This window comes from Cucurbita moschata, unplaced genomic scaffold (assembly GCF_002738365.1).
Source record: "Cucurbita moschata cultivar Rifu unplaced genomic scaffold, Cmos_1.0 Cmo_Scf00064, whole genome shotgun sequence".
Classification (NCBI taxonomy): Eukaryota; Viridiplantae; Streptophyta; class Magnoliopsida; order Cucurbitales; family Cucurbitaceae; genus Cucurbita; species Cucurbita moschata.
In genome coordinates this window covers 781,522-805,333 of record NW_019268580.1, presented here as the reverse complement: position 1 = coordinate 805,333, position 23,812 = coordinate 781,522, and the positions used below count along the sequence as shown (strand labels likewise).

General features: G+C 40.8%; 5 protein-coding genes across 12 annotated transcripts in view; 1 reads left to right on the top strand and 4 right to left on the bottom strand.

Annotated features, from left to right (window-relative positions):
- Positions 1 to 3,085, bottom strand: part of LOC111437684 (protein JASON-like) — a 3,979-nt gene extending 894 nt beyond the window's left edge. Inside the window, exons 1-7 of one of the 3 annotated variants that reach the window (XM_023075766.1) lie at positions 2,737 to 3,083; positions 2,344 to 2,392; positions 2,178 to 2,257; positions 1,186 to 1,415; positions 949 to 1,091; positions 464 to 876; positions 303 to 382 (exon numbers count right to left, since the gene is read on the bottom strand). In XM_023075766.1, the coding sequence (XP_022931534.1) occupies positions 303 to 382; positions 464 to 876; positions 949 to 1,091; positions 1,186 to 1,415; positions 2,178 to 2,257; positions 2,344 to 2,392; positions 2,737 to 2,910 (1,169 nt within the window). In that variant the 5' untranslated portion in view covers positions 2,911 to 3,083. Of the gene's footprint in view, positions 1 to 302; positions 383 to 463; positions 1,092 to 1,185; positions 1,416 to 2,177; positions 2,258 to 2,343; positions 2,393 to 2,736 lie in introns of all 3 variants that reach the window. The other 2 variants (XM_023075767.1, XM_023075765.1) reach the window with 2 other exon arrangements.
- Positions 3,086 to 4,918: 1,833 nt separating this feature from the next.
- Positions 4,919 to 9,102, top strand: LOC111437685 (phytoene synthase 2, chloroplastic-like). Of its 2 annotated transcripts, XM_023075768.1 has the most exons (5): positions 4,922 to 5,558; positions 6,991 to 7,041; positions 7,506 to 7,678; positions 8,096 to 8,331; positions 8,510 to 9,102. In XM_023075768.1, exons 1-5 carry the CDS (start codon positions 5,216 to 5,218, stop codon positions 8,868 to 8,870), a joined length of 1,164 nt encoding a protein of 387 aa, XP_022931536.1. In that variant the 5' UTR covers positions 4,922 to 5,215; the 3' UTR covers positions 8,871 to 9,102. The 2 variants fall into 2 exon arrangements, with proteins under 2 accessions (XP_022931537.1, XP_022931536.1); XM_023075769.1 differs by lacking the exon at positions 6,991 to 7,041 and having other exon boundaries at positions 4,919 to 5,558.
- Positions 9,099 to 13,525, bottom strand: LOC111437676 (BTB/POZ domain and ankyrin repeat-containing protein NPR2-like). Its single transcript, XM_023075758.1, has 4 exons — positions 12,977 to 13,525; positions 11,429 to 12,188; positions 10,314 to 10,511; positions 9,099 to 9,537 (listed from the first exon to the last, which is right to left on the bottom strand). The coding sequence occupies exons 1-4, from the start codon at positions 13,523 to 13,525 to the stop codon at positions 9,275 to 9,277; spliced, it is 1,770 nt and encodes a 589-aa protein (XP_022931526.1). The 3' UTR covers positions 9,099 to 9,274.
- A 2,774-nt stretch (positions 13,526 to 16,299) lies between these two features.
- LOC111437680 (probable fucosyltransferase 8) lies at positions 16,300 to 18,430 on the bottom strand. 2 transcript variants are annotated; one of them, XM_023075760.1, is made up of 2 exons: positions 17,942 to 18,430; positions 16,300 to 17,851 (listed from the first exon to the last, which is right to left on the bottom strand). In XM_023075760.1, the coding sequence occupies exons 1-2, from the start codon at positions 18,096 to 18,098 to the stop codon at positions 16,350 to 16,352; spliced, it is 1,659 nt and encodes a 552-aa protein (XP_022931528.1). In that variant the 5' UTR covers positions 18,099 to 18,430; the 3' UTR covers positions 16,300 to 16,349. The 2 variants fall into 2 exon arrangements, with proteins under 2 accessions (XP_022931528.1, XP_022931529.1); XM_023075761.1 differs by having other exon boundaries at positions 16,300 to 17,848.
- A 145-nt stretch (positions 18,431 to 18,575) lies between these two features.
- Positions 18,576 to 23,812, bottom strand: part of LOC111437674 (DExH-box ATP-dependent RNA helicase DExH6-like) — a 9,808-nt gene continuing 4,571 nt past the window's right edge. For 3 of the 4 annotated variants that reach the window (XM_023075753.1, XM_023075756.1, XM_023075755.1), the window contains 7 exons: positions 22,371 to 22,404; positions 22,102 to 22,191; positions 21,023 to 22,024; positions 19,811 to 20,893; positions 19,528 to 19,713; positions 18,996 to 19,329; positions 18,576 to 18,895 (listed from right to left, as the gene is read on the bottom strand). In XM_023075753.1, the coding sequence (XP_022931521.1) occupies positions 19,090 to 19,329; positions 19,528 to 19,713; positions 19,811 to 20,893; positions 21,023 to 22,024; positions 22,102 to 22,191; positions 22,371 to 22,404 (2,635 nt within the window). In that variant the 3' untranslated portion in view covers positions 18,576 to 18,895; positions 18,996 to 19,089. The remainder of the gene's footprint in view (positions 18,896 to 18,995; positions 19,330 to 19,527; positions 19,714 to 19,810; positions 20,894 to 21,022; positions 22,025 to 22,101; positions 22,192 to 22,370; positions 22,405 to 23,812) is intronic. The other variant, XM_023075754.1, reaches the window with a different exon arrangement.

Below are 23,812 nucleotides of genomic sequence, written 5' to 3'. Positions count from 1 at the left end.
GGGGGGGGGGGGGGGGGAGAATTGGAGGTCCCACATCGATTGGAGAAGGGAACGAGTGTCAGCGAGGACGCTGGGTCTCGAAGGGGGGTGGATTATGAGATCTCACATCGGTTGGGGAGGAGAATGAAACATTATTTATATGGGTGTGGAAGCCTCTCCCTGGCAGACGTGTTTTAAAAACCTTGAGGGGAAGCCCGCAAAAAGGACTATATCTACTAGTGATGGGCTTGGATGACGTTGTTAGACTCTATTTAAGAAAAAGGCATGGAAGACAGGAAGACAGCAAGACAGAGTAGGCATACCTTGTAACTATACTTTCTTCTGATAGTGCCTTCTCTAGCCTCTCCTCAAATGGCGTCGCATGCCAACTCACTTTCTGATCCTGCAAACAGGACACCAGTCCGTAACAGACCATTCAAGTTCATACAAAAAGGAAAATCTCAAAAAACAGACATAAAATTACCTCCTTGTACTTATTGGTTGAATTTGGGATTCCATTCCCGTCCCATTCCTTGGGTGAGATTTGAACAGGTTCATCCTCGCTCCAGTGAGCAGCAACCATCCCTATAATTGGCCTGTCCCCTGCACTCCTTCCAGCACGAATCGGCCTATGTGCAGCTCCAAATTTCAGACCATCATCATCATGAGTAGCTACTGGTTTCAACCAAGCAGACAAGCTTGCTTCCACCACCAACTCCTTCTCATGAGTATTAGCTCTCACAGTCCTTTCTGGTATAGGTGTCATCATTTCAAGCTCTTGAACAGACACTTTCACTTCTCTTGAAAGTCCTTCCAGATTAGATTCACTCTCAACTGGGTTCATACCTGAATAAACATACTGAGACCTGATTCTTGCTGTTCCATGATCCAAGTTTGCTGGAAAAACAGTTCCAGGTGTTTGAATTTTGTCAGATAGCTGTCGTGGGGTTGGATTAGGTGATGACTTACCTGATGAATCAAGTTCTTCTCTTCCGCTTTCAGATGAACTTCGGGTGGGAGATTGGTTCACTTTATTCTGACATGTTGTCATCACATTATCAGGACTATTAAGAGCAGAGACTCTTTGAGTATTCTGTTCACTGGTAGTACAACTGCAGTATCAACAAGCTCCATAACAGTTATAAGATGACAATGCTGAAGAATTTGAATGTTCAAGTATAGGGTGTTTCACATATATACTACAACCTGCTAGGTGTACGTTCAGCAGACCCTGGCTCGCTTCTTCCCTCTTCCAAATGTTTGGCAGGTGTGCGGGGAGGATCCGGAGGTGTTTCAAGGGATGCATTTGGAAGTGATGGGTACTTAAGAGGCTCCAAATCTCTGTCATCATGAGGAGAACCCAAGAGCTTTCTTGATGCTTTCCGGATTTCAGCTGGGGTCTCCACTATAGTCCCACACGCCTTAAGGAATTTGGCCTGCAAATTAATGCCCATATCAACGGATTAATGTTTAAGTGTAGTAAAGATGTTTATTAACATGTGTAATCCTAGTTAGAGACAGATTAAGGCCCAAGAGGAATAAAAGAACTGTAACGACCCAAGCCCACGGCTGGCATATTGTCCTCTTCGGGCTTTACCAGCGCTTTCCCTTGCGGGGAGGTTTCTACACCCTCATAAAGAATGTTTCATTTTCCTCTCTAACCGATGTGGGATCTCTCAATCCACCCCCTTTCGGGGTCCAGTGTGGACGCTGGCACTCGCTCCCTTCTCCAATCGATACGGGATCCCCCAATCCACCCCTTCGAGCCTTGCTAACACACCACCTCATGTCCACCCTCCTTTGGAGCTCAACCTCCTCGCTAGCACATCGCTCAATGTCTAGCTTTGATGCCATTTGTAACGGTCCAAGCCCACCGTTAAAACGTGTCTGCTAGGGAGAGATTTCCAACCCTTGTAAAGAATGTTTTGTGCTACTTCCCAACCGACGTGGATCGCATAACAGTCTCAGCATTTACAAGAAAAGGAAGTAGAACTAAGGAATCTTCAACAGATTAGAGCTTTGGAACATTATGTTCCGTTTGCAACTTAGAACACAGACAAGCTCATTCTAGCTCATGCCTTTCATTTCCCTAACTAATTATATTCCAACCAGCAAACTGAAATCATGAACATACCAGCAATCATAAAAATCAGCACACACTATACTTGGAGCTGAACACTATTGGGAAGGTTGCATACCTCATCCTTCAACTCCTTGGTGTACCGTGGAGACCCAAAAGACTTGGAACCTGAATCATTCCTCGAGAAATCTTCATTTTCTTTAATAAAACAAAAAAACACAAAAGGAAGTAAGAATCTGCAGATTCAGATGCAAGGAACAAGCATGGAGGAGTCGAACATCTACCTTCAGACAGGAAAAGAGATGATAACTTATTTCGAGCTACCACAGGTGCCTGAAGCATGAAATAGAAAGTGAGTAAAAAACTGGCAAACACCAATCAAAGAGACATACAAAAGAAGAGTAGAATCTAGCACTTGGAGCATCTAATTTAACTCCAATCAAAGCCAAATCAGCTACCTAATTCAGGCAATCCAGCTGAGCTAAACAACAAAAGTCGCAAGAACAGCAGCAGAATGGAAGAGGACGACACCCATGATACTAAAAACAGGACAGATTCTTCCCAAGAAACAGGGGAACAAATTTTCCATTAGATTTCACTTTCCTAAATTACTCTTGAGCAAAACGGAGGAATTACGAAATATAAACAAGAAGGTGAAACGAGGATCGAAAACGTACCCTGTACTTCGAACAAGAAGGATCGGAAACAAGGTGCGCTCTATGTCGATGGCGATCGTCTCTGACTTTGAAGCAATCGAAGAAGCAGCCCATTGCTCTTGAAACCGATCGATCAAGAAACCCCACCAAAGACCTGCAAAGAAACCCCAATTTACACCTCAACTGCGCGCACATATCATCGGTGCTCGCCGCTGACCCCAAAACACCCAAGGCCCCAAACAAAAATGGGTTCTCCCCTTTTGGGTATTACTTTTCTTTCAAATTTTATTGTGGGGTTACAATAATTTTCATTTTCTTCGAGTTGGGATTTATGCAATCAGTGTAGAGGAGAGAGTTGTTGGGTCGTTTTTTGAAATTTGAATTCATAGAACGAGGGAAAGGTATTGGCGTCATTTCCCTTTCCTGCCATTTTGCTTCGCTAATTGATTGCTACTCGCTCCCATATCGCGACACGTGGAGATAAATAGCTTAATTTGGTAATGAAGTAAATTATATTACTTGATTTAGTCAATGTATTATTTTCGTACTAGCCATTACTTTGTACCAAAAAAAAAAAAACCATTTTTTTTTGAAAATTTGAAGTGCCTTTGTAGCGCCCAGTTGTAAATAGTCGGGCCTAGCCAAGCCACTTCACGTTTACGTATCCTTAGGTCAAGTCGTTGCCCACTCGTCATTGGGCCACATGACACAGCCCCTCACTCTTCCATATTAGCTTACTATCTAGCTTTTAGATCTAGATTTGGAATATGGATTTGACACTAGAGAATTAATGCATTCTCGAGCCATATAACCATGTTACCTACTTGACTTGAACTATATTTTGAATATGAAATTCTCAAAGACTCATTATGTTCTTTTAACGTATTTTGTCCTCACTCACATGTTTATTAGAAAAAAGTCTACGAGCACACTCAACATTGATTGCTCCAAGTCAAGCATACTTAGTGTCACAGTCCACAATACGATTGGGCCCACTTAAACTAGTTGTTGTCCTCAATGACTTTCTCAAGGGCCCACGTAACTTTAAAATTTATACGACTGAACCATAAAAAAGAAAAGTATAATTTATTAGTATAAATAATAACTAAATTACCATTTAAATGTGATGTTAGTTTATTTATGTATCATCCATTATTGGGTGTAACACTATGTCTGTCTCTGTCTCGTACTTGATATTGTTCGATTAAATTTAACCTTTTTTAAACTATATTCTTAATATTTTATCTTACATATTACATGTGAGCAATTAATGCAACAGAACATAGGTCTATATATATATATATATCTATATATATATATATCTTTATGATCTAACTAATTTGTTGGTTTCTTGAATTTAATATTTACAAAAAGACTGGTTGATATTGTCAAAGATTTTTATCATTAAAAAACTAATAATAAGCTTACCTTACTTAGTAAATAACTATTTTTATAATCATACTTATTTATCAAATTTTTTTAATTAAAAAAATTATATATGTATGTATGTATGTATATATTAAAGTTGGAAAAAATAAAATAATTAACACACTTATTTATTTATTATTTATTTTGTTTTTATTTTTAATATCTTAAATTAAAAATAAAATTGTTATCAAATATAACTTCAAATAAATAAATAACGAAAATAATAAAAGTGAGTGTGGGTCCCACACTATATCAGCCATGTGACTCTCACATGCATGAAGTTTTTGTTTTTGGTTTTTTAATGAATGAAAATATTGTTTATTAAAATTTCATTAAATATTTAATGTTGTCTATAATTATTTTCCCTAGCATTCTATTAATAATCAATAAACCATTATTAATAAAAGAAAATTTAATAAAAAACATGAAATTAAAAAGAAAAAAAAATACATATATCAATATAAATTATTATATTAATGCCATAATTTTTATAAGGAATAAAATTTCCATTGAAAAAGAAATTGTAACGACCCAAATCCACAGCTGATATTGTCTTTTTTGGTCTTTCTCTTTTGGGTTTCACTCGAGGCTTTAAAACGCGTCACTAATGGAAGGTTTTCACACTCTTATACCGAAAATATACCGAAAATAAAAGGAGATATGATGTTAATGTGTGTTAAACTTCCGTTTTAGATTCATCCCCACAAAAGAGGCCACACTAAGCGCATTATTAGGACCACAATCTTGGCGCCCAAGTAAAAGCTCTAGTTGTAGGACAAGGAAGATGAAATGGGGTCTTAACTCTGTCCACCAATCCTCCCATGTGTGATCTTTAAGGATGAGAGAGAGGGCATATTCCCTCCCACGCTCTGGCTTTCAAGGGGAGTGAGTGCTTTTTGAACCCCCAATTGAGAAGTTTTTGATTCCTTGTTCTTCCTTCAATCCAAAATGGCCAAGAAATTGATAGTCACCCATTTACTCTCCTCTTTCTCTCGCTGAATCCACCAAATAAGGGTGCGGGGAGGGGAGAAGAAGCAGGGCCGAGGGGGGTTTGTGGGTGGTTGTGAAGAAGATGTCTGGTGTCAATGCCAATGCTCTGCTCAGCCCCAAGCCGAGAATCAGAATCGGGTGCAAGCCAATTGGGTGTAAGAGATTGAGTCGTTTTTGTGGTGGGGTTTGGGGTTCCTCTGCTGTGGTAGCGAACCCTTCAAGATCGGCTGAAGAAAGGGTGTATGAAGTGGTGTTGAAGCAAGCGGCTCTTGTGAGGGAACCCAGAAAGGATCGAGAGAGAGGTTTGGATTGGGAGAAAACCATACAAAATGAAGGCAGTATCAGTGATGATGGGAATCTCTTGAATGAGGCTTATGCTCGATGTGGTGAGGTCTGTGCTGAATATGCCAAAACGTTTTACTTGGGTAAACCTTCCCTCCCTATGCTACTGTTTCATTTCTGGGTTGAATGATCTTGTTTTTGTCATCCTGTTAGTCTTCTTTGAGATTTAGGTAGAAAATGGAACTGATAATGACTGTCTTGGAATGTTTTCTACTAGAATATGAGATCCACGTTGGGGAATGAAGCATCTCTTTGTAAGAGGAAGAGGGTGGAACCTCTACCTAATAGACGTGTATTAAAATCATGAAGAGTAGACAATATCTGCTAGTGGTGGACTTGGATTGTTACAAATAGTATTATAGTCAGACACCGAGCAGTGTGCTATTGAGGACGTTGGGCCCTAAGGGGTTGTGAGTTCTTACATTGGTTGGAGAGGGGAACGAAGCATCCCTTTATAAGGGTGTGGAAACCTCTCACTGATAGATGTGTTCTAAAACCATGAGGCTGACGGCGATACGGGCCAAAGCGGACAATATTTGCTAGTGGTGGGCTTGAACTGTTACAAATGGTAACAGAGCCAGACACCGGGCGGCGTGCCATCGAGGACGCTGACCCCTAAGAGGGTGGATTGTGAGTTCCCACATTGGTTGGAGAGGAGAACAAAGCATCCATAAGGGTGTGGAAATCTCTCACTGATAGATGCGTTTTAAAACCATGAGGCTGACGGTGATACGGGCCAAAGCAGACAATATTTGCTAGCGGTGGGCTTGGACTGTTACAAAGGGTATTAGAGTTAGACACCGGGCGGTGTGCCAATGAAGACGCAAGGCCTCAAGGGGGTGGATTGTGAGATCCCACATTGATTAGAGAGGGGAACGAAGCATCCATTTATAAGGACGTGGAAACCTCTCACTGATAGATGCGTTTTAAAACCATGAGGTTGACGGTGATACGGGCCAAAGCAGACAATATCTGCTAGCGGTGAGCTTGGACTGTTACAAATGGTATCAGAGCCAGACACCGGATGGTGTGCCAACGAGGACGCTGGGCCTCAAGGGGGTGGATTGTGAGATCCCACATTGGTTAGAGATGGGAACGAAGCATCCCTTATAAGGGTGTGGAAACCTCTCCCTAGTAAACGCGTTTTAAAACCGTGAGGCTGATGGTAATATGAGCCAAAACAGACAATATTTGCTAGCGGTAGGCTTGGGCTGTTACAAATGGTATCAGAGTCAGACACCGAGTGGTGTGCCAGCGAGGATGCTGGGCCCGAATGGGGTGGATTGTGAGATCCCACATTGGTTGGAGAAGGGAACGAAACATCCTTTTATAAGTGCGTGAAAATTTCAGATGCATTTTAAAACCGTGAATCTGACTGTGATATAGGCTAAAGCGGATAATATCTGCTAGCGGTGGGCTTGGACTGTTACATGATACCTCTCTTCTGAGTTCGGTTCAAACCATTTGGCCTTTTCTCTTTTCCTCCTTCGTTGTTCACTTTCTTGCTATTCTCAGGGACACAGCTTATGACACCAGAGAGAAGAAGAGCTGTGTGGGCGATTTACGGTATCAGTCATTCTCTTCCTCCACCTTATTATCTTTCTATCTACTGCAAATTTTGTTCACTTCTGTAGACCAAGTTGCTTGTAGGACATGGCTGTGGACAGCCAAAGTATTGCTCCAAGTTCTAGCCATGTTCTCCTAGTAGTTTCTATTGATGACCCTCACATCATGAACGATCATGAACGTTTATGGACCTGTTACAAACTTTTTAAAGTTTAAGAATCGAATAGACACAAGTTAAAAGTTTCGAAACTTGTAAGACAACCTTTTTAAATAGAGGGTCTTAGGAGACCGATCCTGAAAGGGGAAAATCATTATCGAACGGGACCTAAGTTCTCGATCTGAAAATTTGAACCCGAGTTTGAAGGGTATCTCAAAACATCCTCAAGGATGATTCTTAATCACTACCTTTGCAGTCCTGTTACTTCAGTTTTGGACATTCAAGAGGGTAACTCTTTGTAATGCAGTGTGGTGCAGAAGGACCGACGAGCTCGTGGATGGACCTAATGCTTCACACATCACCCCTAAGGCTCTTGCTCGATGGGAAACACGACTAACTGATCTATTTGAAGGTCGACCGTATGATATGTATGATGCTGCTCTTTCCGATACAGTCTCAAAATACTTCGTCGACATTCAGGTAAACTTGATTTAGAGCCGGTTTGAAATGACTTTCTAAGTGCTTAAGAATTTATTGGTCTGCGCTTAAAATACGTTCATTTGTGATATGAGAAGTTTAGGCTGCCATGACAAAGGTCTTGTGAAACTTATGAAGAAATGAATGTTTTTGTCAGTACAAGAACAACAGAGAGCTTTTATCAGTAAAATTTGATCATCCTAGTTTAATGAGACGTGGCTCTTCATTGCTCTAATTTGAATTGGCAGTGCACGAGTTTGTTTAATGTAATCAAAAGCGTACGATTTAAAACGAGCGACAATGATTTAACTACTCTCGTCTTCGAGTAAAGGAGGTCTGGATCCTTTTTTTCATTTCTAGTTCCATTTGTGTGTTTTTTGATTCACTTGGCTTGAAACTATGCACGTTATGTTTCGACAGCCCTTCAAGGACATGATCGAAGGAATGAGGGTGGACTTGCGAAAATCACGATACGAAAACTTCGACGAGCTTTACCTTTATTGCTATTATGTAGCTGGAACTGTGGGGCTCATGAGTGTTCCTGTCATGGGATTGGCACCCGAGTCGAAAGCTTCAGTAGAGAGCGTCTACAATGCAGCATTGGCTCTCGGACTCGCCAATCAACTCACAAACATTCTTAGAGACGTCGGAGAAGAGTAAGCTTTCTTCCACCACCTTCTCATAACAGTGCAATGACTCAAGTCTACTGCTAACAGATGTTGTCTTCTAGGGAGAGGTTTTCACACCTTTGTAAAGAATGTTTTGTTTCCCTCTCCAACCGACGTGGAATCTTATATAAAGTTATATTACTTTTCGTGTTTACTTTTCCAACAGTGCTCGAAGGGGAAGAGTGTATCTCCCACAAGACGAGTTGGCACAAGCAGGGCTATGCGACGACGACATCTTCGAAGGGAAAGTGACAGAGAAGTGGCGGAGTTTCATGAAAGGGCAGATAAAAAGAGCAAGAAGGTTCTTTGATGAGGCTGAGAAGGGCATTGCAGAGCTGAGTGCAGCCAGTAGATGGCCAGTATGGGCATCCCTAATGCTTTACAAGCAAATATTAGATTCCATTGAAGCAAATGACTATGACAACTTCACCAAAAGGGCATATGTAAGCAAAGCCAAGAAATTGCTATCACTTCCCATAGCCTTTGGAAGAGCTATGATGAGCCCTTCAAACTCAAAGATTTGGTAACAAAATAGATTTTTTTTTTTTTTTTCCATTATGTACGTACGTATGTATATAGGCAAGGTGAGGGACGGGGAATATAATTTCCGTCTCTAGCCCGGTTTAGCTATGGAAAAATCTCTCCTTACTCCCGATTTAAGTGGGGACTCTTCACGAGGCAGGACTCTAGTCTCGAAAAGTAGTATTAACATTCTTTGTGTACCATATTCCCAAAAAATAGAAAATTCCATTGGATCCACTAGAAAAGTGCCCAATTTCTTTTTCCTAGAAACTAATAAGTTAGAATTATTTTACAGGCCAAGAACAGCATACAGAGAAGACATTCCTATAATATAAATATTCTTCCACAGGAAAATTCTATGCAACGTTCAACTGTATGTTCCCTACAAAAATATAGCACAACTCTCACTTTATTTTCTCCTACCTTTCTGATTTACTCCCACTTTTGGAGGAGAACAAGATGAGGAAGATGAAAAACCTGATCGGTTGTTCTCTGCTAAGTCCTTGCAGAATGCCTTCTGTACATCATCTTTAAGTTCCATGAAACGAGTCTTCTTCTTCTTCTGCTCTTCTGGAGTTCCCTTTTCGAGGAAGAGAAGATCGGGCATGTCGTCTGCTAAGAAGTTGTCGAGAACATCCGAGCAATGAGGGAAAAAGCGTCGACCTGTCTCCACTGCGTTCAAGATTTGATATGAGTTCATCATCATATACTCAATTTGATCAATGACTCTTTATTTCTTTTATAACAAACCGTGTCTATAACAGCCTAAGCCCAAACCCACCGTTAGCAGATATTGTCCTCTTTGGACTTTTCCTTTTGGGCTTCCCCTCAAGATTTTTAAAATGTGTCTACAGGACATTCCCCTCTCCAACTAATGTGCTAACGGTGAGCTTGGATTGTTACAAATGGTATTAGAGTCAGACACCGCCCAGACATCGGACGATGTGTCAACGAGGAGGCTGAGCCTCGAAGGAGGTGGACACGAGGCGGTATGCCAGCAAGAACGCTGGTCCCAAAGGGAGGTGGATTGGGGTGTCCCGCATTGATTGGAGAAGGAAATGAGTGTCAGCAGGGATGCTAGGTCCCGAAGGGGAGTGAATTGTGAGATCCCACATTAGTTGGGGAGGAGAACGAAACATTGTTTATAAGGGTATGGAAACCTCTCCCCTAGCAGACACGTTTTAAAAGCCTTGAGGGAAAACAAAAAAGGAAAAGCACAAAGAGAACCATATTTGCTAGCGGTGAGCTTAGGGCGTTGCATAGCCAAATAATGGATATTCGTACAAGGATATATAAAAAACAAGCTCAATGCAAGAAACGGGGCACAAGAATATTATGGATCAGCTCATATCTAGATTCAGAAAATACTATCAGCCAGACCAGAATCAAACATGTTTCATTTTACCTCTCAAGCAAAGATAATTAAGACAGTGTTCTAAAAGTAGTACCTGTTTTCATTAGAGCTTGCATTCTGGATTGGAGTCTTTTGGTTCCAACAGATGGTGTTTCATTCAAGTCAACCTTAAGCAAGTTGCCAGATGATCCCTTGGATGATACAAGGCCAGTATATGCTATTGTTGAATCTGCATCCGCAATCTCCATTGCGACCTTGGCCTCGGCAGGGAAAAAAAGACGAGCAAAGGCCACTGAAACAAAGGATACAATGTTTGAAACATCTTTACACGAGTCAACTAAACATACCACAATCAATCCTGAAACAAGAGAGAAAAGTGATCTTCTGCCTCCTTTTTCCCAATAAGTCGACGGCGTTGTCCGCCCTGTCCTAACCCATCCTCTCCTACAAAAGGATGTTTTGTTCCTCTCTCCAACCGATATGTGGGATCTCACAATCCACCCCCCTTGTGGGCCCTGGGTCCTCCCCCCTTGTGGGCCCTGGGTCCTCATTGGCACACCGCCCGGTGTCTGAATCTGATATCATTTGTAACAGCACAAGTCCACCGCTAGCATATATTGTCCTCTTTGGGCTTTCCCTCAAGGTTCTAAAACACGTCTACTAGGGAATAAAGAGGTTTCCACACCCTTACAAGAAATGCTTCGCTCCCCTCTCCAACCGACGTGGGATCTCACAATTCACCCCCCTTGAGTGCCCTGCGTCCTCGCTGGCACACCGCTCGGTGTCTGGATCTGATACCATTTATAACAGCCCAAACCCACTGCTAGTGTCCTCTTTGGGCTTTCCCTCAAGGTTTTAAAACGCGTCTACTAGGGAATAGAGAGGTTTCCACACCCTTACAAGGAATGCTTCGTTCCCCTCTCCAACCGATGTGGGATCTCACAATCCACCCCCCTTGAGGGCCCTGCGTCCTCGCTGGCACACCGCTCGGTGTCTAGATCTGATATCATTTGTAACAGCCGAAGCCCCCTGCTAGCAAATATTGTCCTCTTTGAGCTTTCTCTTCTGGGCTTCCCCTCAAGGTTTTAAAACGCGTTTACCAGGGAGAGGTTTCCACACCCTTTTAAGGAATACTACGTTCCCCTCTCCAACCAACGTAGGATCTCACAAAAAAAATATATATGTAAATATACAGAGAGAGCATATCACCTCGATTTTCTAGATAGTCTAGCATCACGTGCATGTCAGCAGCGGAAATCTGAGTTGTCATTTCCATTCTACCAGAGATAGAACTCCTACACATCTCTCTCTCCAACACATCAATACATAACCGATCTTTGTTAGATTCCTGACACTTGTGAGTCGTCTCATTATAATCCTTAGGTCTAGTCAGCCTTCGACATATGGTAACAGCAGTTTGTCCATCAGCTGTAGGTTCTAATGCAGAGGTTCCCTTGTCCAGAAGGGCCACAATGATTTTAGGATCCTTACGCCTTGCCGCAACATGAAGAATTGTATGTCCTCTAGGGTTCTTAAGATTGAGATCTGCCAAGCCTAGATTAAGAACCTCCTTAATGACCTTAGGATCACAATAGGCAGTGGCATAGTGAACGGCATAAGCATCATTCAAGGTAATGTCAGAAGATTCACTCAAAAGAAGTTTCAGTAGTTCAACATCATCAGAATCCAATGCTTTGTGGAGCCTCCTGATTTTCTTCTCACGGTTCAGGTCCACTTCTTCCACCATATTTGGTTCAGTCTCTTGCTGAGATTTCATACGCAATGCTTTAATCTCACTTGCAACTTCACTAGGAAGCTCTCTCTCTAGAGATACAGCATCGAGGTCTGACCTTGCCACTCTTTGAATGCAGGGGATGTGCAGCTGGTCCAGTTGACAATGGAATGCAGCAATCAGTATAGTTATAACATCTTCCACAGAAGCTTTCTCAACAAAATTCAAGAGTCGACGCTGCACAAGTTGGTGGATATTGAGTTAGATTATAAAATAAATCATACTAAGACAAGGAAATTTTGTTGAGAAACTTGTTAGGATCGCACAACAATGCACACTCATGAACACAAAGAACATCGGAAAGAAAATGCAAGGAGACTATTGGATGGAGAGAGAAAATGCAATATTGGTTAAAGGTTTATCTTGATGACTTCATGTGAGATCCCACGTCGGTTGGGGAGGAGAACGAAACACCCTAGCAGACGCGTTTTAAAAACGTTGAGGGGAAGCTTGAAAGGGAAAACCCAAAGAGGACAATATTTACTGATGGTGGGCTTGGGCCGTTACAAATGGTATCAGCGATAGACACTAGGCAATGTGCCAGCGAGAAGGCTGTTCCCCAAAAGGTGTAGACACGAGGCGGTGTGGCAGTAAGGAGCTGGGCTCTGAAGGGGGTGGATTTGGTGGGGTCCTACATCAAGGAGCTGGGCTTTGAAGGGGGTGGATTTGGTGGGGTCCTACATCGATTGAAGAAAGGAACGAGTGCCAGCGTCTCACTGAGTCTTGAAGGGGGGCCATAGCGGTTGGAGAGGAGAACGAAACACCCCTTACAAGGGTGTGGAAACCTCTCCATAAAGGAGTATATATACGGTTTCAGTTTACTATATATATAGGTTTAACAGCCATATATATCTCTACCAGCTTTTTCCATAAGAGTCGTTATTCCTAATACTTTCTACTAAAGAGACCGACATACAAAGTCATATGAGTAAGAAATAAACAGAGTCTAAGAAATGTCCTCATACCTGTACAAGCAAAACCAACTCTTTCATCTTGAAAGTGGCAGAAGCATACATCAATTCCACTGCATAATTGATAGCAGGGCCACATGCATCATGAGCACAGGCCTCATCCACACATGTTGACACTTCTGGTGGTGATGGCTTCAGCTTTCCCGTGTACAAGTAATTCAAGATAACTTTAAAAGCTTCAATTCCAACCTTGCTGAAAGGTACCAACTGAGACATACAATATTTTGGCTTGTCATCTTTGGTTGAGCTATCCATTTCCTGCTTAAAAAGCTCATGAAAAAACTGACTCCGAGCCGCCAATATACATCGATGAACACCCACATCAATGCCCTCAACAACAATCACAGCATCAGTATAGTCGTAGTCAGAATCAACCACAAGCTTCTCAAGGTTTGCACTTAGCTTGCTAAGACACATATGATCAGAATTTGCAGAAGGGTCATGGCTGAATACTGCAGGAACGTTGTTATAACTAGACCCATTTGACACATAAGACGATGAGGCGAAACTTGGGGACGAGGAAGGATCATTGGCACTGTCCATGACTTACAAGATGCGTTTCCACTAAGAAAGGAGCTCAAAAGTAACACAGATTCAGCAAAATTTCAAACGCTCAGATACTCAAATCAAGACAAAGAATCTACAAACCCCAAAACACGGATTTGGAACAAAATACAAATAGGGAAAATTATTACTGAAAAAGCTCCTTTCAGCAGTTCATCAATAGAACAACAAAAGGAACTTCAAACGCAAAACATAATCGAACAAAACCCATCATAAAAGCAAAACAAGTTCAAATCGAAGGGGGGGGTGAGGGTCAGGATTGCTTGCGAAGACACCCTTTAACCAAAGTCAATCACTAACACAAATGGACCAGATGCTAGAGATCATGATCTGAGGATTCAAGACTATTAAGAGGATATTTTGCGGTGATAATTAGTTAGAATATATCTCAGATATTTAGGGAGTTGTTAGTATAGATTTGATTAACCGTATATTTTATTTATTTACCAGATTTAGTTAGATATATATTTTTTCTATTTTTAGGTATTAGTTGATAGTTTGTATCCTATTTAAACGTGGTAAACATGAATGAAGATCATACTTTCGATCCCAATTCTATTTCTATTTCTCATTCTTAACATGGTATCAGAGCACCGATCTTGATATTCCTAATATCAAAGCACCGATCGTGATATTCTTAATACCCCTTGGACTCTGAGTCCAAGGGGAGTATTAAACCTAAAGCCAAACCCTAACCAATCAGTGAAGTCTTTACCGTCGTCAATCATCCAATATCAAGAATACGTTATAAGCATCTTCAAATTTCTCACCAAACTCTAAGCTGACATATTCAAGATGTTCGTATTTTCTTTCACAGCCTCTCAAGTGATCCAAAGCACCGATCTTGGTGTTATTATCCACTAAAGCATTTATGCATGGACCAACAAGTGATCAGGGAGGATATTCACTTGTTCCAAATCAAATTAAATGGGACAAGTTACCAATCCTCGAGTCAATCATTGCGGTCTATTTCTGAGTCTTGCATCTTTCTTGAAAATTCAATAATTTCTTGAAAGTCTAAAAATGCAAACCAATCGAAGGCGGTCTATTTCTGAGTCTTGCATCTTTCTTGAAAATTCAATAATTTCTTGAAAGTCTAAAAATGCAAACCAATCAAAGGCGGTCTATTTTTTGACAGATATTTTCATTACTGGGAAGACAAGAGTGAAAGACAACTTGGGTGTTATTGACCTACCGTAAAGACAAGTTAAAGACAAGTTGGAGGTGATTAACATACACTCTCCAACTTGAGGGGGAGTATTAAGAGGATATTTTGCGGTGATAATTAGTTAGAATATATCTCAGATATTTAGGGAGTTGTTAGTATAGATTTGATTAACCGTATATTTTATTTATTTACCAGATTTAGTTAGATATATATTTTTTCTATTTTTAGGTATTAGTTGATAGTTTGTATCCTATTTAAACGTGGTAAACATGAATGAAGATCATACTTTCGATCCCAATTCTATTTCTATTTCTCATTCTTAACAAAGACAAAGAGCAAGCAGAGGACGAACAGAGTTGACCCAGCAAAAATTCAGAGAAATAATTGGAAGAACAAGGGAGAAATCACAGAAATCGAACATAATTGCAAGAGAAAAACGACTAATCTACAGAAAATTCACGAATCAGCATATCTAGCCAAAAGGGTTTGAAGAACCGGGGGAGATTCGTATTGGCACAGATTGCTCAGAGATACAGAGATAAATGGGAGGAAGAAGAAGAAGAAGAAGAAGGAAAAGTATGCACCGTTGACCCAATAAAAGAAGCGAAGACCCGACCCACTAACTGTAATTACACTATGTGTTCATCAATTACTTCATAATCCCATAATTAAGTTAAGTATTTTACTTTGACGAATAATTAATTATTGTGTTTTTTAATTAGAAAGTTTATAATTATTTTTTTATAATTAATTAATTAATATTGTAATATATTTTTGTATTATTGAAATGTGATTGGTGAATGCGTGTTATCGATTCTTCAATCTCGACTGATGTTGATGTCAAAATGACAATATTGTCCCTATATCTATTTTCCTTTTTCTTTTTCTTTTAATTTTTTATTTTTTCTCTCTCTCTTACATCTTGGTATTTATTATTTAAATGAAAATAAAAAATAAATCGAATATTAAAATTAAAGTTGTTCTAGTGACGTGTTTATATATATATATATATATATATTAATTCGATTATTTTATTCAACTTTATTCAATTTTTTATAAACTATTAATAAGAAAATAAAAATTTTAGTTCTAATTTGATATCTAACATTTATGAAATTTTATTTGTTAAAGTGACTCGAGATAAGTATAAATTTTTAAAATAAGTAAATTTGGTGTAACGGCCTAAGACCAAGCTATCTCTAGATATTTTTAAAACGCGTATATTAGGGAGAGATTCCTACACAACATTATAATGAACAATGTTTCGTTCTCCTCTCCAACTGACTTTTCTTTTTGGTTTCCTCCCAAAGTTTTTAAAACACGTATGCTAGGGAGAGATTCCTACACCATTATAAACAATGTTTCGTTCTCCTCTCCAACTAATGTGAGATCTTACAATCCACCCCTTATGTGATCCAGCATCCTCATTGGCACTCGTTCCCTACTCCAATCCATGTGGGATCCCCAATTCACCTTCCTTCAGGGCCTAGTGTCCTTACTAGCACACCGCATCAACTTAGTCATGTACTTTGGGAGAAAAATTTCCTTCACTCTTTTGCAATAATATTCCACTTTATTTCACAAATATATATATATATATCCTAATTTAGGAGCGATATGCCCTAATTTTGAAAATCAGTTGAATTCATTAACTAACTTAAGGCCCCAACTCGCATCTTCACAATGCGTCACAAACGGCAATTCATTCCATCCATCTCTTCTCTGCATCTCATCGCAATCGCACACGGGCGGCACGTGCAGGCACGGCTCCATCGACACCGCCCGCCGGCATGGCCAGTCGCCTGTCTCATTCCTGGTTCTGTACTTCAGCCATTCATTCAATGGCGGAAACACCTTATCCTCTGCCTTGTAAAGCATCCATGGCTTCACTCCGGCAAGTCCCTGCGCTACATACCCAAACGTCGACCAATCGCTCGTCACCAACACGTCGCTCAAGCTCAGAAGGTACATCTCTGCCAGTGCCTTCCGGTTGTGCATTTTTTTGTTAGAGCTTTGAATCCCCTCGTGGCTCGGTTGGTACACCGCCACCACCTCGCCGTCGATGCCCCCATGCTCCCAGTACATTTCCTTTAGGGTTTCCGAGTATTCAGAGCTCAGAGACGTCACCAGCACAACTTTCACCGTCTGAGACGCTGTGGAATTCGACTTCTCCGGCGACGATTGCTCGACATCCGGCAGTAATTTCTTCTTCTGTGTGCAAGCTAGAAGTTGATTCATCTGGTCCTGAAACGAACCGGATTCCGACCCGAAATTCCGGATCTGAATCCCTAACATTTCTTTCGCTCTGGCGAGATACGGCTTGTAAGATCTCGAAATCAGCCCCCAGACGCCGTTCGTCGGGTGGAAGAGGTACCGGCCGAGATGGTGGAAAACAGTGTCCTTCGCCGGAAAGAGTTTATTGAGCTCTTCTCTGAAAAACGAACCAAGAAAAATTCCGGGAACCAGGTAGTTGTTCGTCTCCATAATCAGCCATGGGACCTTCTTCAGAAGATTCTGCTGCCGGTCGCAGTAAAACAGTTTGTCGTAATCGCTGGCGTCGTGAGATAGATGGAGATACAAATAACTCACAGGCGAATCTTCGATTGTTTTCTCCAACATTCCATTTCTCAAAATGTTGCCAAAAGACCCTGGAAAGGACTGGCGGAACGAGCCAAATTCCCGGCGGAGAGGGAAATCCGACGGCAGAATCCACGAGGATCCGAGAAAGGGTTCACAGAAGAGATCATCAAGAGCGTTGCCTCTGTCGATTAGAAAGACGCGATCGGACATTAGAGCGTAGAAGAAGGCGGAGATAATAGCGAGGATACGGTTGCCTAGGCCATCGCGGGTTAAAACCACAGCGTATTTGCAGTCTTCCGGCAGGGATGTGGAGTTTGTGGGTGAAGTTAGACCGACAAGAGCTCGGCGGAAGGATGGCGAATTGGGGCCGCAGCGGCGGTGGAGGGATTCATAGCGGCGGAGCTTAGAGAGGAGAGGAGAAGAGGGTATGTAGGGAGAAGGTTTTCTGTAGAGATTCAGTTGGTATCGGCTTAAACAGGATTTTTGGTCGAAGCCTGGAGGAAGAAGGCCATTGATGAATTCATCGTCGTTTCTGTGTGAATCATTTGTGGAGCCTACTGAAAGAGAAAGAAATTAACAGAAATTTTCTCAGGAAACAAACAGAAATTTTCTCAGGAAACAAACAGAAAGAAAGAAATGGAGAATACCATGTTGAGAAACAGTTCTCCAGAGCCGATTGAAGTTCAAAGATGGCAACCAAAATTGCTGCAATATCACGACCGCCATGACTGGAACTGCAATCAACAAAACCAACTTCGTCTTCTTCGTTGTCGTCTTCATCATCTTCGTCATCGCTACCTCCATGGCTCTGCAGAATCCTCAACCAGAACCAATTCCTTCACAAGAACTTCAAAACTTCCACTCAAAACCAGAAACTCAGTCAAATTTAAAGCAATTTGTCAAGAACCCATGTGAAAGGAACCTTGAGTGTTGTAGCCTTCGTGCTTCCCAAAAGGTTTTGTAGATTTATTCGTCGTGGTCGTCGTCTTCTCCATGAAAGCCGACTGGGTTTTTTTTAATCAACCATACATGGGATCATGACGTTGAGTAAGTTCCAATCAAATTCTTGTTTTTTTCTTTGTTTGACCTTTCTTGGGATTGATTATCCACTTGAAACTATCGTGAATTCATCTTGGTTGAAACTTTAGAATTGAGTAATTTATTTGACCAAGTGTAAAGTCAGCTTAAATTTTTAAGTTCGATTTTAATTCTAATAAATTCCGTTCATCAAAATATTAATCATAAACTAATTGGACTGAAGAATGATGATTTAACACGACATAGCAATAAGAGAAAGAAGTCTCGATATCGTATTCTAACGTAAAATTTCATATTACATATCAAAATTGGAGCTCAATTATAACTTGAAGCAAGTATATCCTCTCATTGATAATGATATCATACTCTAATGAGCTGAAACCGAGAACGATATTCCTGAAAGAACCTGATTGTATCGAGTACTCGGGAAGGTGAGAATCAAGCCTGGTGTGTATTATACTTACATCTGTAGCTGAAAGCAAACTATAATGGATGGATTTGGAAGATGCTTGTTTCATCTCCAGAAGCAGCTGAGTTCCATTCTCTGAACCGTGTCTAGACATCTGTTTGAAGGGTAAAAGGCAAAGATTACTAACAGATGATTAACAACTAGATGCATACTAATTCTAGCAATTAGAGTAATTTTTGGCTTAATGGCTTTACCTCGAGTAATAACCGAGCGTCAAAGTTTCGACTATCATTGGACGTTAGACTGCAGAGAAGCGACATCTACTGAGCTCATTCACCTGACGATTACCTAGTTGCCACGTGGCCGCTTTAGAGAGGTACCCCGCGTGCCATATGGTCCATACACACTTGATCCATACCCATTTAAACTGAGGTCTCCTGATGGAGGGTTCTGCTGTTTAGCTGCCTTTTGCTCCTTGGGGGACTTGCTTTGTTTATGTGTATTGCACTCTGGAGCGCGCTGCTGCCGGGTTGCATCTTGCTTTTGAGGGCGTTTGCGTCGCTTGAATCGCTTCGGCTCTCTACGTGACTGCAGAGTTGAGAATGCATAGACTGAATTAGATGAAGCCTTAACTTTAGGCCTTGATGGGTCACTTGGGTTTGCTGTTCTAAGATCAGGCGGTGGTAAAAGATTCCGACTTACCAGATCGTTCAAAATAGATTTTCGATTCGCTTCATGAACAGTAAAATTCTTATAATTTGAAAGCGGTCTATGAAACGAACTTACCATCTTATGTGTTCCTGTAGACCTCCCAGGTAAAAAACGGCTGATATCAGTCGGATTTACCATCGACGTCGACGTTGCTGCAGATTCTAATGAAATGCCAGATAAGCCATCATAAGATAGAATGGAAGCTAAGGCCTGCATAGAGGCACCAAGAACAGGAGGAAGAGCTTCATTTGGATGCTTTACCTGAGACACAATAAAAGGTCCGTCATTACAATCATGCAGAACACGAGTAAAATGAAGCAACTCCTGAAGCCAAGAACACGAGCCTATAACCACTTACTTTGAATAAGATTGCTGAAGATAATCGATCTCTCAAGCAGTATAACTGGGCAATATCGAGCGCCTTCGACAAAAAATGCAGCCAACCGTCGACAACCACAGTTACCGAGTTATCAGGGGAGGACATAACCATCTCTTCTGGTTGTTGATTTGATTTATTTTCGACATCCACGCCGATTTCGTCGATGCCATCATGGTCATTTTCAATACCACCTTTACCATTATCTTTCTCCTTAGCAGGGCCAACAGCAATCTCCTTGGCAACAATTAATAATGGGACAGGCCCAACAACAGTACATTTTCTTATGTCTGTACCACGATCCCCACGGGTTATCTTGTCAAAAACAATAAGAGGGTGACGATCGGTTAGCTTAAGTGACGGTTCAAAGTTGAGGGACTGTCGATGCAAAAGAACTTTGCCCCTTGAACGAGTTACTACAACAGCCCGTCTTCCCTTCATAAGGGGCGGACGTAATCTTCCCACCATTGGATATAAACCAGCCACAAGGACGGCGTGGAGCACACCAGGGTCACGAGCATTTAAGCTACAAGTTGAACTATCCTTAGGCATAAAACCATTCTGAACTAGTTCCATTTTGAGTTGCTTCCGCATGCAAGATAGCTTCGACATAGTGCTCCGAGAAATGTAGTATTTAGAACAGAAGAGGGACTCTTGACCCCTTTCTTCTGCATTTTTCCAGCAATCAAATGCAGCTACAACAGCTAGTTGATCACTATGGCCACCATACAAAGAAGCAAGCTCTGCTTTAGCAGCATCAGCTATCCTTCTAGCGCTTGGTAACGTCGGATGAGTGAAAGGGTCCTTGCAGTCCGAAACACAAGCCAGAGTTAGAGCAGGATCGAGGCAATTCATCAATATCGCAAAGATAAGCATCTTGCTCGTTACTGGATGAACAGGCAATGAACCTAGTTTCTCCCCAAGCTCAGTCAGTCTCTCATCTTGTGACAAAGCCCCAATATCCTGAAGGACCAAGATTGCATTACCGATAGTATCTAAAACTGGAGGGTCCAAAGTCTTCCGCAAAAATCTCTCTATCCCACGATTGGGAGCAAGCAATTTCGCCTGTGAAATAAATCGATTATTAAAACAATTAAACAAGGAAATCCTACAATTAGGAATACCTTTTCAATACTAAATGCATCAGAATAACACACCAATATATAGTTCAGCATACATAAGTTAAAATGGCACCTGAAAACAGAGTTCCTCTAATGGCATTCTCTTGATTTCAGGAACTTGAAAATCTGGAAGAGACGACGCACGGGACTTTGAATAAAGGTGATAGCATATCCCAGGCTGACAGCGACCAGCACGACCCTCACGCTGCTTGGCACAAGCCTTTGATATCAAAGATAATTGAAAAGTAGAAACATTATTGTAAGGATCATAACTTTTTTCTTCATTCCATCCACTGTCTATAACATAAACTACATCATCAATGGTAATGGCCGTTTCTGCAATATTACTAGACAGAATAATTTTGCGGCAACCAGGAGGAGGTTGGCTGAAAACCTTCTTTTGCATTTTATAAGGAAGCGTTGAATGAACAGGTATTATCAAAAAATTTGATGCATCTTTGAAAAGAGGATTGTCTGATAATCTATCTAGAGTTTTGCAGATTTCATTCCACCCAGGAAGACAAACAAGAATAGCTCCTTCTTTTGAATCACGGCATATTTTTTCTAACAGCTGCTCTAAAAGAGTAATATCAACAGAATTAGAATTTTTCTCGAGATATGTATCAATCAACCGTTGTTCTTCCTTGGAGTTGGATATGGAACTTTCCAAATGTTCTCTGATTGCTTTAGCAGTTTCTTTCTGATCTCCTCGTTCAGCCAATTCCAACGCCGTTGTGCCATCCTTGGCACGCAATTCACATATGGCCCCAAAAGATAGCAGCATGCAAACATCAGAAACTCTACCCTTTCCAGCAAGAACCATTAGAGGTGTTAGTCCAGTCACAGAATGCTGATAATTGAAAATTTGAGAGGATCCAGGTTTAGCAACCAATTCTAGAAGGGGATCAAATTCGTCATTCAACCAAGCCGTGTGAATTGCTTCGTCCAAAGCAAGCTTGTCTTCTTCAGTTAGCTCACGTACCTCATCAGAAACACCCATTATCTTATCATCAAGGTGGTTCTCTTTCTGAGATTTTACAATAGAAAGTACATCCTCCAGATAGAAATTTTTTACCTGAATATTTAAGAGTTAGAATATGGCCCTAAGATACATACCAATTCAAAACTACAAGATTGAAGTGGAAGGTTTACAGGAAAGGTGATTCCGGGAACATCGATGATTGGACAGACACCAAAGTATCTTGAAAACCGTTTAGCACTGATTGTAGCGCTCATTAGTATCTGTCAAGATATAAAACAAAAGCATGCATCTCAGTCACAATCAAATGACGAGACACCATAAATCTTCAATTGTTTTGTTTTCTACAATTACAATAAAGTATGAATAATTTGAATAGCAGTGTAAACAGTTGAAGAACACAAAAATATCTCACGTAAAAGCCAAAAAGAATAGAACTAACCAGCCGTAAGTGAGGATATGATGGAAGCAAGCTTCTGCAAACAAGTAACAAAAGTGAAGAAAAAGACCCAGAATTTATATTAAATAAGGAAGCTCAAAATCGAGTATGAAGGTGAAAGAAACATGAACTTTGAAATGATATGGTTGTACCATAACGATCAAACTATAAGGCTTGATCAGTGGGGTCCCCCAGGGAAGTACCCAATTTTAGTTTCTAAACATAAAACGAGCAACGTTTACAAATGGAACCCACACGCTTTCTTGATCCTATTTACTATAGTAATAATAAAAAGCTTCCTTTCACCAATTCCCATATCTAATTAGTAGAGATCGAGATGGGTTCCATCCTCCAAGATGGCGGTATGTGCAAGTTGCCCCATGTTGCTGCATTCTGTTAGGCTAGGAACCATTGGAACAAATGTAGTTGAAAGAGACAATATACAACTAACATGTCCTATTGTGATAAGATGTGAGGTGCAGGTGGTGGTGATGACCTAGAGTATGCGTGGGAGCTCTTAAAAAGCACTTCAGGACCCGCACTTCATCTAACTACAGGTGTGGATAATGAGGCCACCTACACAACCTTCTTTTTTGTCCATTTGTTGTGGTAAGATAGCGCAGCTACTAAATCTCAATGGAGATCATCCCAGTCTTGAGATACATAAGACTCCTAGGAGCAAATTTAGCTAAGCTTGCTCAAGAAAGATCACACACATCGCTTTGAATGGTTATTTGTACAGGGTCTTTGTTACAATTGGTATCATACATGGTTGAAGCTTTTAACCAACCCCGGTCTTCAATTTTTTATATTGGTGGAATTCCACCTTTCAACAACCCTCAACAAATAAGTTGGTCTTCCTTGAAGCCCTGCCCACGCTTCTCAAATTTGAGATATCCCTCATATTTCGGGTTCTTGACTTCCTAGACCCGTAATAGAAGGCTAGGAATAAGAAGAGAGTTAGTAGTCTTTGTTGGTGCAGGTCCTTCTCCATTGACTGAGATGACTTTTTTTGTTACTGTGGTAGAATCAAGCTCCAACCTTGAAAAGATAGCCTGAGGATCGACCTTGCTACAACCAAGTTCACTGCTGCCAAGCAAGGGATGGCAATAACTAAAACTTCATGTTGTGGTGTTTAATGTAGTGGAAACAAACAAGATCCCCCTTTTTTACTTGTTGCCAAAGATGAACTCATAGTGATACCCACACTGGCTTGCCATTTGTCTCAACCAAGGCTAAAAGAAATGTCTGTACTTCCTAGCTAATTATAGAAGTAGCAAATTTTGTGGATGACAGACCAATATTACTTATCCGATAGTATGGATAATTTGGTAGGAGAAAAATAAAATAAAATACCATCCAAATATTGAAAATATTATTCACTTTTTTTCAATTCCTCTTGGCTTCACTTTTTTTTGTTTTTTTTGTTTTTTTTTTTTTTTTTG

What these genes read in the sequence shown, in the direction of transcription:
- LOC111437685 (XM_023075768.1), top strand. Translation starts at nt 5,216, where the DNA reads ATGTCTGGTGTCAATGCCAATGCTCTGCTCAGCCCCAAGCCGAGAATC. An exon ending in AGCTGTGTGGGCGATTTACG is followed by an intron (nt 7,042 to 7,505) that starts GTATCAGTCATT and finishes TTTGTAATGCAG; the next exon opens with TGTGGTGCAGAAGGACCGAC. An exon ending in AATACTTCGTCGACATTCAG is followed by an intron (nt 7,679 to 8,095) that starts GTAAACTTGATT and finishes ATGTTTCGACAG; the next exon opens with CCCTTCAAGGACATGATCGA.
- LOC111437676 (XM_023075758.1), bottom strand. Translation starts at nt 13,525, where the DNA reads ATGGACAGTGCCAATGATCCTTCCTCGTCCCCAAGTTTCGCCTCATCG. An exon ending in AGTTGGTTTTGCTTGTACAG is followed by an intron (nt 12,189 to 12,976) that starts GTATGAGGACAT and finishes CAACTTGTGCAG; the next exon opens with CGTCGACTCTTGAATTTTGT. An exon ending in AGACTATCTAGAAAATCGAG is followed by an intron (nt 10,512 to 11,428) that starts GTGATATGCTCT and finishes CCTTTGTTTCAG; the next exon opens with TGGCCTTTGCTCGTCTTTTT.
- LOC111437680 (XM_023075760.1), bottom strand. Translation starts at nt 18,098, where the DNA reads ATGGAGGTAGCGATGACGAAGATGATGAAGACGACAACGAAGAAGACG. An exon ending in GAGAACTGTTTCTCAACATG is followed by an intron (nt 17,852 to 17,941) that starts GTATTCTCCATT and finishes TTTCTCTTTCAG; the next exon opens with TAGGCTCCACAAATGATTCA.